Raw genomic sequence first — 16609 nt, 5'->3', positions numbered from 1 at the left:
GGCGGGCATTTCTGTCCATTGATACCTCTGGTTTGACATGCACTTGTAATTGATTTTTGACTCGTTTTTTTTTGCTGAATGGGCCTATTTTGTTTGAATACTTCCCAGTTCTACTTCGCTATATTCGAAGACCACACATATACCATATCACCGGGATTGCCATATTGCTACATCCTTCATTCCTAGTATCTTAGCGTAAAACCTGCAAGAAAGTCCACAATCCACAACCCCCTATACATATACCATGGAACTCTCAATCCCACACATGTACAGCTCTGAGCTGATCACTGATGACCCCACAGATTGCCGAGCAATATAGCCGAGCACATAAGTACCATGAAACCGGCCCAGAATGACGATTCAGGCCACCAGAAATCCTGATCCTGATTCACACCTGAAACCAGCTCGAGACTCGCACGCAAACCTAGTCCAAGTCGAGAAGCTCATCCGTCAGGCTAAGAAGAGACGGAAAAAACGGCTTGCTAATAGTCTGGACCCTGCATTTTGCCCTCTTTTTTGGACAGATTAGCGAACCTTATCTTTCTCTCAACTGCAGCCCCAAAAAACGGTTCTGATCCTTGATCCACACCCCCGTGCCCTGATTCCTTACACGTGGAGATCATCGCGCCGTTGGAAGTACTGGTAATCGAAAGCTTAAATGATGATCTCCGAGTGCTTTTTTGGATCTCCCTCAACTAGACTGGATTCGTACTTTAAGCCGAGGTAGCTCTTGCCTCAATTATCGAGTGGTAAGAGTTTTAGATCTGACAACTGAGATGAAGAGGGAGATTACGAAATTCTTTGATATACTCTGTGAAATTCAATTTGAATAAAAGGTTATCTGTTTTTCATGGCAATTGGGAATTGGAGATTGGAATCTTGATTTTGGCTTGATAGCAGCTTACAAATCCTCAGTTGAATGACTAAACGATTATCTCGGACTAATGTGCACCCGTAGTCCGTCCTCTGCGTTCCGTTATTTTTTTTTCTTCTCTTTGCAATTCCAACGTGACTATTCACTTGAAGCTTCACTTTCATCTCAAACCTAGTGGTTGCCACAGAATCTGATGTTGCATTCTGTATGCACCACTTGGACATTGATGTTGAATAACTGATCCTTCCGACTACTAATCTTATCCAGAGTCAATTCCCGGATGAAGAATCCTCATCGGGTCTCATCCCAACAAACATTTTCATATTTGATATACACGCAATTCCACAATCCAGCTGTTCCTGTCCTTTGGACTCTTCAACGGACCCTTTTCTAAAAGGACGGTCTCCACAGTGTCGCGTTATGTGGCCGTGGTTGACTGGAGCTGGATTGCGCGTCCGAGGTTCCTCATTCCTCGAATGAGAAGCCTTAGGCGTTGATTCGTCCGAGTTGCTAGAGCAAATCTAGGGCCTTCATAGTTCATGTTTACTTGCTCGAGTCTTCCTCCTTCGGGTGGATTTTATCATATTCACGAGAGCATGACTCCTTGCGCCACTACATTTCTTATTTCTACTTCTCCAATGCAATGCAATCTGTTGACAAAACAAAGAAAAAATCCGGTTTCTGAAATTCATCTCATATGTTTATATATGCCTCTATGGAAAGGCTTTCAAGATTAGCCCCTTTATCTACAATCGACTCTTCGCCTTCTCGCCAACCACATTCACCACCACCTTTCCCCAAGTCTCCCGTCCACCCAGCGCCTGCAAAGCCCTCGGAACACTCTCCAACCCAACAAAACTATCATCCTTAAACGCCGTCCCCCGGAACAGACCCTTGGCAACAAGATCGAAAATCCCCTTCCAAATCACGCTAACAGTCTCCTTCTCAAACTGCGCATATGGTCCCCAATGCAAGCCCACAAGACTCACATTCTTCAACAGCACCCGGTTCAACGCAACCTTCTCAATCTTGCCCGCCGCAAACCCAATAACCAACAACCGCGCATTCCACGCCACGCACTTCAAGCTCGCATCAATCAATCCAACAGGATCATAAACAATATCAACACCCGCCTTCCCATTGCCCTCCCTATTAGCAGCACAAAGCTTCTTCACCTCCTCCGGCCACGCCTTATCCGTATAATCAACCACATAATCCGCTCCAAACTCCATCGCAATCTCCCTCTTCCGCTTTGTCCCAGCAGTCGCAACAACAACTGCCCCCTTCGCCTTCGCAATCTGCACAGCGGCTAGACCCACGCCACCCGCCGCAGCGTGCACAAGTACCCAGTCCCCGGATTTCACACCAGCACGGTGCACAAGACCGCCGTAGGATGTGGGCGCCGTGACGAAAAGTCCGGCCGCGTCTTCGAACGTCCAGCCCGCCGGCACGGGGAGGAGAGATTTCTCCGGGGCGAGAACATGCGTCGCGTAGGCTCCTTGGGTTGCGCCGAAAACACGGTCTCCAACCTTGAACTGCGGCGATGATGAAGAGGTAGGTACGGCGGTGACGGTACCGGCGAACTCGGAACCACCGACCCAAGGGAGAGGGGGTTGGTGCTGGTATTTGCCTTGGATTTGAAGGATGTCGAAGAAATTGGTACCGGCGGAGTGGATCTCAATGAGATATTTGTCCGCTGCCGGTGTTGGTGTTGGGACGTCTGAGACTTTCAGGTCCAGGGGTCCCTAATTTTTTTTTCAATGAGATGTTAGTAGTGGGTACTAGGTACATGGGTTATGATAGATTAGGGGTTAGACGCACCTTGACGTATTCGCTGATTTGGACGGCCCGCATCGTGGATTTCAATTTTGCGAGGGATCTCTTTATTTGGGATAGATACAAAATGAGTATCCTGGATGGAGGAGAGGGTTGTAGTGGAATATGGGAAAGGGTGAGAACTTGGGGATTTCCCCGCGTAAGATGCCGAGGTTGCTCGGATAATCCACTTTGCTGCTCTTGGCTTCAGCTTCAAGCTCGACATGTACGTTTTCAACCGTAAAGAGACAATTACTTGAGCCACTTTCTGACTCCGTATCGTACCTACTAATATTCAAGATAGGTAAAAATAGAGTACTCTGCGATGGGTGCTATCTCTTAGTAGTAATTACTAGCGGATCTCCATTCGGATGTATTGTTTGTACGTGATTGATCGCGAATTCGTTCTTTTTCCATCCAAGAGTACCTACTACTCAGAACTCAAGTAGAGGAGAGTAAAGACATAGTACTTAATTTGAAATAGATATACACCTAGTACTCGAGATGAATACCTGCTCAGACTTGCACGTGGAGATTAGTATAAATTTAGTACTTGAAAATGAAAACCAAATTGATGGGTATGTCAACAGCGAACATAGTTAGTAGTACTAGATACACATAATAATAAAAGAGGCATAAAGTCATGAGCATGAAGATTGTCAATCCATAAAAACCACAAATAGATCAGTCATCTCAACTGAACCCAATCAATGATACCGCTCGCGCATATGAACAAGAGCAGTCCAACCTTGACAGCACGACTTACTCATATTATGCGTACACCAGCAGCATTGATGACGGCGAGCAGGTATCTGCTGAGACGACGGCGGCGCTGATGATCGTGCAGCCAAGGCTTGATTCCCAGCCCCATTACCACTACCAGACGGACCTCGATCCTGCTGCTGCTGCTGCTGCTGAGGCCCCCGCCTCGGCACAGGCATGCGCCGCGGATCATCAGAATCAGAAGAGAAGATCGAGTTTCTCAGCGATTTCCCGCGCGAAAAGGTCCTAGACAGCAGGGATCCTGAGGGCGCGCGCTCAGGAGAGGTGAGTCTGGCGTAAACGTCTGACGGCATGTCATGCCAGTATTTGCATTGACAGCAGATGACGAACAGCTTAGTGAGGACTTCGTCGGAGCGGGGCAGTTTCATCTTTTGTATAGGATTTAGAGGCCCGGAGGCTAGAGGTGGTTTGATTCGGGAATTGGTGGAGGGACTCTTAGGATTTCCCTTCTGTGGAACTGAAACGACATCTGCAGCGGGCGTAATAGGCTTTGGCTTTGGCTTTGGATTCGGCTTTAGTTCTGGTTCTGTTGCTGCTTCTTTGGACTTGGGGGCTGGGGCAGAGGCTCGTTTCGAGCGTCCTGGAACGTCGAGAACTTCTTCGTCGGCGGTGTTGTAGCTTGATGCTTGTGATGAGAATGACGCTCGCCTGTTATCTGGGTCGTTCCAAGCTGCTGGGGTGGGCGGGGACTTTCTCCCATCGGGGTTCCTACGAGGAGAAAGGTGATGCAGATGGGTTTCCTGGGTGCCATGCTGTGCAACTTCTGTTAGGGCGGGTTTCCCTGCTGAAATCTGATTGCTCGCCCGCTTGGGAATGTGCTCATCAAGGCTTAATCGGCCTGGGTGCTTGGGAGGAGGTATTGCATGAGGTTGTCTGGAATCATCGGATATCTGACGCTCCTGACGACCAGTATCTTGTCGATTTTCCTTCCCAGACGATGCCAGTGCTCCATTTGCCGACTCTTGTGTGCCACTGGGGTTTGTCGCTTTGAGGCGACTTAGAACCTGCTCAGAGGCTGGGATTGATTGTCGAGTGCGCCCCTGAGGCTCCTCAAGCTGAGGAATCTTTGAGACTCGCAATGGCTTTGGCAAATCCAAGTTATCTTTACAAAGCGTAGGATCCGTATTCGATGAACGAGTCGGGCTATCTGGGCTATTGGGGTTCATGGCCAGAGGTGAGGATTTATACACCCTTGGATGGGCTTGCGGAGTTGACTCCAAGCGGTGCCTCATGGGATTATTTGAGACATCGGCAAATATGGGCGGCTGGATACCGGTTGCGCTATATGAAGGGGGTTTGCCCTCTGAAGCCGCACGAGATATTTCACGCAACTGTTGCACGGTTGTGATTTGTGTATCTGGGGAGTCTTTTGGAGAACCAGTATTGATGTTACTTGAGGTCTTCCTTCCATGCTTTGAAGTTGCAGTGAACAGATCTTGATCGAGGTCCGTACCGTACAATGATACCCGAGGCGACTGAGACCGTCCTTCGGCCATGTGTTCAGGCTGAGCCAAAGCTCCGCCAGACTCGCGACCTCCCTGTGTCTTTTGCCATTCCTCGGCAGTTTTCCAGTTTTCTCGAAGATCGTCGGATTTAACCGGGGTATGGTGTAGGCGCTGTGTTGATTGAGGCGGCTGAGAAGGCAGTTGGCTTGACGAGAGCTGGCTTGCAGGGACTAATGTTGTTCCATGTCGAGTAGCCAGCTCTCGGGATACATTAGCTCCGAAGCGCTCTTCCAGCGCCAACGGTATAGAAGGTGGAATAGGTGCTGCTGGGTTGACATCAGCGGAGCCACGAACAGATTCATTGTCGCTTTCAGAGCCAGCGCGCGATCGAGAGCTTTGACGGGAGCCTGTGAAAAATGCCTTGATAGACGACGACCTCAGGCGCAGGCTGCCAGCACTGGATGATCGCTCCGAGTTCCCCTTTGATTCCCTCCTACGTAGACGGCGGCCGGTACGGTCGTCTGCCTGAGCCTGTGATTGTTCCAGTTTAAGCATACGCTTCTCTGCCTCTTTTCTCTCTGCCTCTAATCGTTTGGTCGCTCGCCTTTCTTTTCGAGACAGGTCCTTCTTTCCTGTTGGCTCCGATACAACCCTGCCCCGCTCTGTCGTGTGCTTTTCCCCCGCTGTCATTTGCGGTGTAGCATTCTCGTATCTGGGGATTGCGCGGACGGATGCGCTGGAGCCTGTAGTGCTGGCTGAAGGTATATGAGAGTCCGACGAGAAGTTGAAAGAGCTAAAGTCCGTATCCTCAGGCACGGATGGTACAACGGTTGCCGTAGACTTGGAATCGGCATATTCATTGCTTGGTTGAACTTGAGCTGAAACACGGGGTTGCAGAGTGTCTGGTCCTAAACTTTGGCGTTGCTAAATTTAAATCAACATGACTACTCCCAGAGAATGAAATTAAGGACTCACTTTGTCAGTGCGATCAACGCGATCACCGTGAAAGACGCGCTGGAATTGTTCTGTAAAAGAGGATCGCCGTCTGCGGGGCGGATCGGCCGACATGATGTCCACAAGAAACAACGGTACTAGGAGTCTAGGACCCAAGAGATAGGAGAGACATGAGAGGAAGATTTTTCTCTCTCTGTCAGGGTCCGAAGTTTGTGGGATCGAAGCGCTAAATTTCAAACCGCGCCACACGGTTTGTGAGAAATTTCGGTTGGAAATGTGAGACAGCACAGCCTATTCTTAGTGCCATTTTTACTTTTTGCCTTGTTAGTCACCACTGTAGATTGCAGATGCACAAGTGCCTTTTCGATAGTAGGGTTGCCTACTATTTACATCTACTTGTAATGATTCTTTTCTTGTTTCTTGCAAAGCTTCAAGTTGACTTTCATTCCTATGTGTTTGATGGGCATGGTCGAGTTAGAAATAGATCTACAGGGATTTCTAAATATGAGGTACACTGCGGACATGATACATTTACTCTGCTGATCATGAAAGATACTACATACATACTAGTAGTAGTATTCAAATATTGTGATTGATCCGATTCCTACATACTTTAACAAACAAAAAGATCCACGGTTCAATCCACACAGCCCCGCTTGGCGCCGTGGACACCGAAGTCAACCTTAAACTAACCAAGAGTCCAAGATAATGTTCGCATCACAAGTTCACAACTAGTCCACTCCACTGTACAACATCGAAAAAGACAGCACAGCCATGTCACAAAAATCCAACCAGCTCTCAGGGGCACCACCCAGCTACGAAGAGGCATCAAAACAGGGAAAGCAGTCAGACAGAGGAGATCCACCCCCATACCATAACTGGCAAGACGCCGTCCCCGACACCTCCACTTTCCCGCCACCCCCAGTATCAGCATACTATAGCTCAGGAACAGGCAATGCCTCAAGTGACGACGCAGAACGAGCCCACGCCTTCTGCAACAACACCCCACTCTACATCCCCACCAGACCCTCGCTAGCAGTCTACACGGCAGTCCAACATAACGACCTACGGCCCGTCCGTGCAAACGAATACGGCGGCAAGCTACTTCTCACCAGCCAAGGGAAATGGTACGGTCACACGGCAGACCGAAACGGTGACTGCCTAGTCACCACGCACCTACCGCTCTACTTTGCCGCGGAGGACTCGCCCTTCATCCGCGAGACGCGCAAGACGGTCTATTTCGAGGTGAAACTGCTAGCCCGGCATGCTTGCTCCGGAACTGGGAATGCTGACGAAAGTGGCTTCGCGATCGGGTTCGTGGCTCAGCCCTATCCCTCCTGGCGATCGCCGGGCTGGGAGCGGGGGAGTCTGGGTATATTTTCCGACGATGGGTGCCGGTTTGTGAACGATTCGTGGGGCGGGCGGGACTTTGCTTCGCCGTTCAATGTGGGTGAGACGGTTGGGATTGGTATGGTCTTTGCTCTTCCTGGGTTTAGCGGGGATGCGAAACAGGGGAAGAATCAGGGCAAGGGTCAAGGCAAAGAAGGCTTGGGCATGGGGCAAGGGACGAAGCGCGTATGTAAGGTGGAGGTGTTTTTCACCCGGAATGGTCGGCGGGTCGGTGGGTGGGACTTGCACGAGGAGGTGGATGAAAACTCCGGCGGAATTGGTGGTCTCGAAGGTGATTATGATCTTTATGGGGCCATCGGGCTGTTTGGTGGCGTCGAGTTTGAGGCCTGCTTTGACCCTGCAGGCTGGCTCTGGAGGCCTGCAGTGTAGATGCGGTCATGATTCTAGAACTTTGCCAAGATTTCTCGTTGTTCTAAGAATGGGATCTCAGGGCTGAGATGGAGAAAGACCTTTAGACACGAGGGTGGGCTAATATTGCTTGCATATATTGCTTAAGCCATCGGGCTGGTTCTAGTTCTGGCTATGAATTGATTGATATCCAATATGATATCCATTTCAATCCTTTGCTTGTTTGCTTTTGCATGTGCTGACGGCAGACCAGCGTTGCATCTTTTCAAGGTCTAGATCACTTGAATGGAACATGATATATGGTACTTGGGGTACCTTGAAATCAAGATAAACTTCCTCACAACGATCTTCAGTTTGTCTATATGTAGATTATACTTAGGTTTTTCTTTTTTTTAATCCCCGAGGTGACCGGGGGGCCACGGGCGATTAAATCGGACACGGCACGGGGAAACACCAGTGCATATGCGCTTTCTTCCGTGGGCTAAGCATCCATGTACGCTCCCTACATAGGACTAGGGGCAACGTTTTGAAAGAAAAAGAAAAAAGAAAAGAAATATACATGCATGGTTCTAGAAAGGTATCGGCCACCACCTTTCAGGAAACCATCCGAGTAAAGAAGGCAGACTCGCATTAGTGTCCCGGGGGGAAGCAAGAGCTGCATTTCCGGGCATGCAGCAACGGTATGAGCTGTGTGGGAGAGATGGACCAGGGGCAATGCAATCCTTCCGGCTCCGGGGCCTGGACGCCCCCCTCCAAGTTAAGTAATGGAGGTGCATGAACAGCAGAAGGGGGGAAGGAGTTGACGTCACCTAGTTCATGCTCCTGCATGTCCGGCACGAGGATAGGCATGTTAGATACCTACTAGTAGCTGTCTCGTGCGTGTCACCTGTGAAGTTGATATAGGCTGTATGTGTGTATCTTTTTTCGAAAGTTCTCGTAAAGATCCGGGTTGTCGGTTCGAGGAACTGGTATCACTGAGCCGAGGTAGATAGTTTGAACCTTTTGGGGCCCTTTAGACCATTTAGACCATTTAGATCACTTTGGCCCTTTCTAGGGATCAACTCCGTACAAAAGATTTCTGAATTAATGATTACTTGGAGAAAAAATGGGTAGATATTGTCTCGGGTCATCCATAGATTCGGTAGCGAGACACTATCCCGGGTACTACGTAGTGTACGTAGTGTACGTAGTGTAGTTTGTTAGCGCTCAGCCGGTTCGCAATCGTTCTCTCAAAACAGCCTCATGCTTTTCTCGGGCTTCGGCGAGTGGTCTGAACGTTATTTTGCTTTTCCTGGGAACGCAATGACCGCTAGTAGAGCTGCATGTAATGCGCACTGACGAAATGGAATAACAAAGAATGCGGCTTGACGTTGACAGGGGTTTAGGAGCCCCCTGTCAATATGTGTCACTTAAGGAACTTTTTCAAAGGAAATGATCCAATGATCCAATCTGCGAGTTCGTTTCGATTTAAAAGCACATACATTGCAGGAAGTATGATCCCATACTACGGGACTAAGTAAACTACATATTCAAAAGTCCAGTTGTACTTTTTGCTGTACTCCGTAGAACATTTCCCTTGGCACTTGAGGAATAAAGTACCAAAGAAAATCTTGAAATCAATCTAAAGGGGGGAAAAAAAACATCATCCAAATCCCTATTCCAACGCTCTCGACTCTCCAAACTTGATTGCGCCATCATTTCCCGGTGTGTCCTCACGTGGATATCGCGTCGAGTTATGTACAGTAATGATGATAATAGTAAAAATAAAAAATTCCAAAAAAAAAAAGAAGATCGGCAAACAAAGCTCAAATTCTTCTTTCTGATTTCTGAGCGGAGTTTCAAAATGCCAAAATTACCTCGATGTACGGAGTACATGTGTGCCCGTGGACCGAAGTCGGTGATTGACCCGACACTATGCCACGGTTGCAGCAGCGGCAGGCCAACTAGGCAGCCTCGCTGCAGCTAGAGGATCATAGCGACACCCATCTAGTTAGCGGGGGAGCGGGCGTCGTATCAGTGAGAGCCTCCGGAGAATGGGGATCTGACACGGGACAGTGCGCGCGATGGGGCCCCCTGCAGCCCTTTTGTGGAGAGGGTATTGTCGTTGCCACCAAAGATCGTGCGACATGATCAGAGAAAAGAAAAAGACAAAAAGACAATTACAAAAAAACAATAACATGATTGAAAAAAAAAACAGAACTCCATAATGGCGGTTGTGGGAGATTTCTGCGTATCAAGAGTGGATGCCACGTCTTGAGTTCTGGGGGCTGGGCCATTTGGTGGAGTCGGCAAAAAAGAAAAAAAAAAACCAGTGGGCAAGAAAGTGTTTTCCGTAGGAGATTTACTAGGACATAGTGGATTGTTTTCTTTGTGTAACCAGCAAGAAACGTGTATAAGTTTGGAAGCACAATAGTATTTGGTACCTTTTGACAAGTTCAAGTTTTTACCAGCTAACATTTGAAATCCACTTTACTACATTGGACTTTTTCTTCCCTCTTTTCATTTCAAGTGTAGAAAGTTGGTTTCGACGCTTGTAACGCACTATCACCGTACATGAGCCCCACTAGACGATCTGGGCGTTCCTCTGCGGCCCAAATAGGCAATAGTAGGAAAGCGTAGTTCAGGCGTGGAGACTCGTGGTGGTGATCAAGTAAAGTCATGATTCGTCGGACATCTTAGACGGTGGCTAATCGGCTTGTCAGCGCTAAAGGCCAAGACAAGAAATGGACGTGACGAGAGGGGAAAGCCGTCTGATCGACCTGCATGTCATTTCCCTTGTCAATTTGAATTTCTTGATTAATATTTGAGGATTTTGGTTTTTTTGCGTTTTTTTTTTTTGCTTTTTGATGATCAGTGATTCATAATCAGCAGTAGTTCTTTGGAATGTTTATAATTAGGTTAATAGATTGGATCATATCAGCATATTGAAAAAAAATAAAATAAGATCTTTGGTTATGAAGTTTCAGTACCAATATTTGAATTCTAGACTTTGAAAGCAACTCCCAATTCTCATTCCTCATTCCTGATTCATCTTAACCGCCTGCTCCGTGCTCAAATGGATTCGGCCACTCCCGGGATTAGAAGTGGGCTTCAAGGAGACTACGGGTATTCAAGTGCAAAAGAGTGGAAAGAGTGGACAATGTGGAGTCTAGACAATGGAGAGAAATGTCCGTGCAGCCGAGATAACGCGTCTGTTTCACTCAACTTGATCTCCACTGGAATTACAACCAGGTTCGGCCGAAGCAGGGTAAAGAATAGGGGATAAAGAAAGAAGAGGAAAAAGAGAAAGAGAAAGAGAAAAGAAAAAGAAGGAAACTAGAAGAAAAAAATAAAATAACAAAGCAAAACAAAACAAAACAAAAAGAAGTTACAAAATAACAAAAATACATGGCGTTTTTAATTTTCTTTTCGAATCTGTTGGTTGCCACTTTTGACGGGTTCTTGGAGGGGGAATTGTAGTTACGGAGTCAGAGGGGTAAAATCAAACGGCCTGTGCATGTAACGAACCCCGTTAGGAAATGTATCCCAAAAGTACGATATTGGGGAGATTCCAGCTCCAGGCGAGCTTGGCATTGCTTTTAACTCTGTTGTTTTTTTCTCCCACGGCCGATCATGGCCGAGCGCATATCCACCAGCTGTGCAAGTATGGGGCGGGAAAAGATGCCAGAATCTCCCCCATTCGGCGGGCTGCATGAATGCATTGGCCAAGTCCGTTAAGGCGGACTCGAATTGTCAGCATGTAAGAAGCTCCCTTGGTACGATTTAGACGCCCGTTCGCGCGGTAAGCCCAAGAAGGTGGGGAAATCCAATCAAAAGAGGAAGAGGAATCGTTTCATTATGCTGTTTACGGCCGAAGTGTACCTGGTTCATCCTAGTAGGAGGGTTAGGTACCTCGTACGGAGCTGTAAGTGGAAGGTTCAAAGTGGGAAGTTCAAGTGGGATATAACGGAGTATGCCCGTCCACTTACTGCATGCATTGTCCTCCACTTTATGCCCACGGGGTTTATACTCATTTACGGAGTCCCTTGGAGTGACAAGATTTGGATATTTTTCAAAATCTTGTAATATGATGGAATGTTTTGGAAATGGAAAATAATAGGTTCATGTTATTAGCAAGGGTAGGGTCCAAGTGTAGCAAATCATACCAAGGTTGGGAGTAGAAAAACGTGGGGTGACCAGCGGCTTGGGGTCTTGTGCCTCAAACTCTTTATGGGCTCATTCCTCTCTTTTCCTCTTTTTTCTTTTCTCTATAATTCAAAGTTCTCGTATGCTCTCTTACTCACTTCTCGGTAATCCGCCCCACCTAAGCTTGGATTGAACGAGTTAGGTGACGATCGGCCGCTAGGATTCTCATACTTTGTCGACAATAACTTGACGGCTCTCCGGTAGGAAAGTGGAGGTTTAATGTATTTGGCCTTGGGGCCGATTGATGCACGTTAAAATTAAGAAATCCATCTTGTGGCACAAGGCGTGCGAATCACGGCCGATCAATGTCGCACTCATGAGGGAAAAAGAAAAAAAAATTAAAAAAGAAAAACCAAAAAAATTAAATAAAAACATATATAAAAAGGTACGAGAATGGGTCCCTTTGGATTGAATCGGTTAGCGATTACGGAGTATGGTTAGCTCAAACGGTGGAATATCATGATTAGTAGTTAATTGGAATTTCTTCCACAAATAGGAGTAAATGATGATAAGCTTGGAAAGTTGTTAACTGAGGTAAAATCAAGGCGATACTAAGTATGTAAACGAAGCTCAGTGTTAAAAAGCGACGACTGCATAAAATGATATCAAATTCATAAAACTCCAATCTCCAATCTCAAATCTCAAATCTCCAAATACAAATGCAAATCGCACAGGAAAAAAAAAAAGGTTTTTGGTGGGCTGGGCACCAATGACGATCCACTTGAGAGCGAAATGAGGAAAATCGATCTTTTGGGGCATTTTTGGCATTTTTGGCAGTTCGCACGGCCTTTTGGGCTTGATTTGATGCATATCATGGATTTACTGTTTTAACATGAATTTTTTTTACTATAGTATTAACATTTTCCATTTTTATTGCTCTTTTTTTTTAACTGATTTTATCCTGTCCTTTTTTTTTCTTTTTTTTTCAGCTGTCTTTCGCTATGCATGTCGGAACTAAACCGATTCTAGTTTCGATCGCGTACCTGCGACATACTCCAGAACCAACCAGAGCGTAGAAAGTCAAAGGTCAAGTGCCCGTGGTTGCCTTGTAATTTTCAAAAGAATGTCTATTGTTCAGCTGATCTGAAATGTTTTCAACTTAATATTTGCCTTGTCTAGGCCAAAACATTAAATCCAAAAAAGAGGTAAACTACTAATGAATATAGATTACTATATCTGACCGTGGTAATACCCATGTTACTTTACCCGCGCTGCATGGACCATCTCTCCACCTTCAAATGCCTCTAGATCCAGGGTCTCTGACGCACGAGGCAAAACTACCACCTGCAGCACACTCAAAACGACAATGGGGCCTTTCGTAGGTTTTATTTCGCTTTTTTTTTATTTCGCTTTTTATTTGATTATTTTTATACACCTTTTTTTATTTTCTTATTTTTCTTATTTTCCTTAGCTCGCCTTTCTCCTTTGGGCTTTATTGGATTTCTTGAATTTATACATTTTTTGCTTTTCAATGTAGAATTATAGCATGTGCTCTATAATTTAAACCTCCTTTCCCGGTCTTTTGCGAGTCCTTTCTCTTTCTTATTTTGTTCTTCGGTCTTACCTTGGAAGTAATTCCCTAATTCCCTGGGTTGAAGAAAATCACATCTTCCAGACTCCGACATTCGTTATTTTTTTTTTCTTCTTTCTATTTTTTAGGGGATCTTGCTTCTTGTTCCGACCAGCCCCCCAAATCCTATCCTTTCCCCGTTAACTCTGGGATTGGAGCCACACAAGGTGAGCCGGCCTGTCCAACCTGTAAAATCAAATAATCCCCACTAATCGAATCCATCATCCAGAGGAATTGAACCCCGAAAGGAACCAAGAAACAAAAAGGGGGGAAAAACAAAAGGAAAACGCAGTCCGAAAGGAACTTATACAGGACACATTCGAACTACGGATTCGAACCTCGGGAGGAATTAATATCTATAAAGAAAACCCGCCCTTCAACCCCTTTTTCAAACAGGAACAAAAACTACATTGAGAGAGAGAGAGAGAGAGAGAGAAAGAGAACCGAAAAAATCACTGGAAGAGAAAAACAAAAGGAAATACCATAATGGCCTTTCCTTTCCTACGGGCCTTTGTTGCGCTCTTGTGAGTGTCAAGATGAGAAATCCCCAAAAAGAAAGATTGGAAAAAGTTCCAATTTACTCAATTGGTGGCGGCTGACTTGAACCGGAAATTAGTGTGTATCGCTACTTTCGCCTCGTGGTCAATCTGGTTTCCTTCTGGACATTCAAGCCGATCCCACCCCCAGAATCTCCGAAATTGACTTCCCAAGATGTCTCGGTTATTATCCCCACCTTGGAAGGATGCGGAGAAGAGCTGGTTGAAACAATCCGTTCAATCTTGGTTAACAAGCCCTTTGAGATCCTTCTGGTGACCATCGAGGCCAATCGGAAAAAGGCCGAGAGAATGTTGAGCGTGATGCCGGCCTCCAAATCCCGAATTCGTCTCTTCACCGTTACTCACCCCAACAAGCGTCGCCAGATGACCAGAGCTATCCCCGAGGTCCGCACGGCAATCACCCTACTGGCCGACGACGACGTGAGCTGGCCATCAACCGTGCTGCCGTGGATTCTGGCCCCCTTTGAAAAGGACGAACGATACGGAGGCGTCGTGACTTGCCAACGTCTGCGTCGAGCCATCTCGCCCTCCCTCTCACAGCGCGTCTGGGGGTACCTGGGAGCCTTGTATCTGGAGCGACGCAACTTCGATTGCGGGGCTACGACCAATCTAGACGGAGGATTGCCCTGCATGTCGGGCCGGACGGTGGCTTACCGAACTAAGATTCTCCAGGACGAGGGCTTTACATATGCTTTCACCAACGAGGAGTGGTGGTGGGGGAAGTACCAGCTTAATGCCGACGACGATAACTTCATCACCCGCTGGATGGTCTCTCATGGTTGGGAGACTTATATGCAGTATCACCCCGAAGCAGAGGTCCTCACTACATTGGAAGATAACCCCCGATTCCTGAAGCAATGCGCGCGTTGGTCTCGAAGCAATTGGCGGAGCAATCTGTCCAGCATGTTTCACGAAGGGCATATTTGGTAGTAAGTGACACATCGCCCTATATTTTTTTTTCTTTTTTGTTCCCTTTTCCTGTTCTTTTCTTTTTCCTTTTTTTTTTGCCCCCGTTCAGCTCAGCTTTTTCTCCGATCGACTATTTTGTCCCATTCGCTTTCCAATTTCTTCCCTTTTTTTTCTTTCTTTTTTTGGGTGGCAGGTCACTCGAATGGCCTCGGCCCATCGTGCGTCTGTTGTGCATGATGCAAAGCCTGCATCTGCACTCGTACAAAAGCCCGTTTTTTGTCCCCAGCCAAGGACCCGAAAGGGACTGTGGGTAACCAGAAAGCTCATGTCCGGGGGAAAAAACCATGAGCACTGGCCTTCTCGGGGTTCTCGGGGTATCCGAATCATCTATTTTTTTTTTTTGCCTCGTGTGATATGTATCTGCGATTTTGATAGTCTTTGGTTTTTTTTTGTCTACTTCAGCCGCTAACTTTTTGGTTCTAGTCGTCAGCCCTGGAGCTCTTATGCTGTACACCTGACAACTTTGTCGCCTCCCGCTCTCCTTGGTGACCTACTATTGGTTTGGCTGTGCCACCGAGGGACCGCTCCGTGGGGTGAAGTCCTCCACCATCGTGCCATGCGTATGCTCATTTTGTGGGTTTTTACGAGCAAGTTTATCAAACTACTTGGCCACTATATCCGGTACCCGGTCGACGTCTTTCTTTTGCCTGTGTCAATGATCTTCGGTTATTTCCACGGTGCAATCAAGATGTACGCGGTGATGACACTTAATGTGGTAAGTAATTTTAAAACTGGTGATTTGATGGAGATTTTTCGCGGGTTTTCAAAAGCACCATACAAAGTTCAACTTGCTACCTTCTGCCCCTCCCACTTTCCCTATTTTCCCCCATGCTTTTTCTCTCTTCCTATGACACGCCAGCTCAAGAACGCTTTGATCACGACTCCTCCTTCTTGCATGATTTTTTACCCACTATTTTTCCCGTGTGAACGATTTCTTTCTCTTTATTTTTTTTTTTCACCTCGCTTGTTTTTGTTTTCATTACACATTTCTACCAATGATCCACTGGTGTCTTTTTTTCCTGTTTCAGACATCACATTTCCTGGATTTGAATCCTTGCTAACTGTGCATTTACAGACCACATGGGGTAGCCGTGATGGCGCTGACGACTATGACGCGGAGCGCATGAAGAAACTTACTGATGCCGATCGCCAAAAGCAACAGTATCCCTACTACCCCAGCTATCTCACCAAATAGGCCTCTTGAGACGGAGACTCCGTGCATGGAGGTGCATCGGGGATCACAGACCTACAGGTGAATGGGGCCCTGGAACTTTACGATGAAATGCCGTGATGACCATTGTTTCGACGTTCGAACATTTTTTTTTTCGAACCCGCTTTTTATTATTCTTCTTCGTTTCGCCCACTCTAGATCCAGCGCTTTGATTTTTACGACTTTTTTTGCCTTTGCATGATTGAGTCGAAGGCTTGTTCCAATTTGACAGGCCCTTCCTCTTTCTCGGATTCGACAGAAAACTGATCCGTAATGCCACAGTACCGGCATTCCGATCTATTCGGCTTTTTTCCCTCAATTTCTCAATTCCCTTTTTCTTCCTCTTTTTTTTTTCTTCTCTTCGCTGCATATGATTCTCTTTTTTTCTCTCTTCTTCTCCAACCCAAAAAGGGCAGGCCAGCTTTGAGCTTTGCAGTCTTTTTGAATTGCCATTTCTTGTAAATTACAAAAGCATGGGCGGTTCTCGTC

At 46.7% G+C, this 16609-nt stretch overlaps 4 protein-coding genes across 4 annotated transcripts; 2 read left to right on the top strand and 2 right to left on the bottom strand.

Annotated features, from left to right (window-relative positions):
* Window positions 1-1620: 1620 nt before the first annotated feature.
* Window positions 1621-2728, bottom strand: N7466_005251 (NADPH:quinone oxidoreductase family protein; the record flags this gene model as incomplete). The annotated part of the gene is made up of 2 exons (XM_057164648.1): window positions 1621-2619; window positions 2696-2728. The coding sequence occupies 2 exons, from the start codon at window positions 2726-2728 to the stop codon at window positions 1621-1623; spliced, it is 1032 nt and encodes a 343-aa protein (XP_057023329.1).
* Window positions 2729-3396: 668 nt separating this feature from the next.
* N7466_005250 (uncharacterized protein) lies at window positions 3397-5985 on the bottom strand (the record flags this gene model as incomplete). The annotated part of the gene is made up of 2 exons (XM_057164647.1): window positions 3397-5841; window positions 5893-5985. The coding sequence occupies 2 exons, from the start codon at window positions 5983-5985 to the stop codon at window positions 3397-3399; spliced, it is 2538 nt and encodes an 845-aa protein (XP_057023328.1).
* Window positions 5986-6645: 660 nt separating this feature from the next.
* N7466_005249 (SSH4 family protein) lies at window positions 6646-7650 on the top strand (the record flags this gene model as incomplete). The annotated part of the gene is made up of 1 exon (XM_057164646.1): window positions 6646-7650. One exon carries the CDS (start codon window positions 6646-6648, stop codon window positions 7648-7650), a length of 1005 nt encoding a protein of 334 aa, XP_057023327.1.
* A 6220-nt stretch (window positions 7651-13870) lies between these two features.
* On the top strand, window positions 13871-16105 carry N7466_005248 (glycosyltransferase family 2 protein; the record flags this gene model as incomplete). Its single annotated transcript, XM_057164645.1, has 4 exons — window positions 13871-13908; window positions 14001-14870; window positions 15334-15625; window positions 15986-16105. 4 exons carry the CDS (start codon window positions 13871-13873, stop codon window positions 16103-16105), a joined length of 1320 nt encoding a protein of 439 aa, XP_057023326.1.
* Window positions 16106-16609: the final 504 nt, after the last annotated feature.

Source organism: Penicillium verhagenii (assembly GCF_028828195.1).
Source record: "Penicillium verhagenii strain IBT 33310 chromosome Unknown utg000005l_segment0_segment0, whole genome shotgun sequence".
In the NCBI taxonomy this organism is placed as follows: Eukaryota; Fungi; Ascomycota; class Eurotiomycetes; order Eurotiales; family Aspergillaceae; genus Penicillium; species Penicillium verhagenii.
This window is presented reverse-complemented; position numbering and strand designations above follow the sequence as displayed.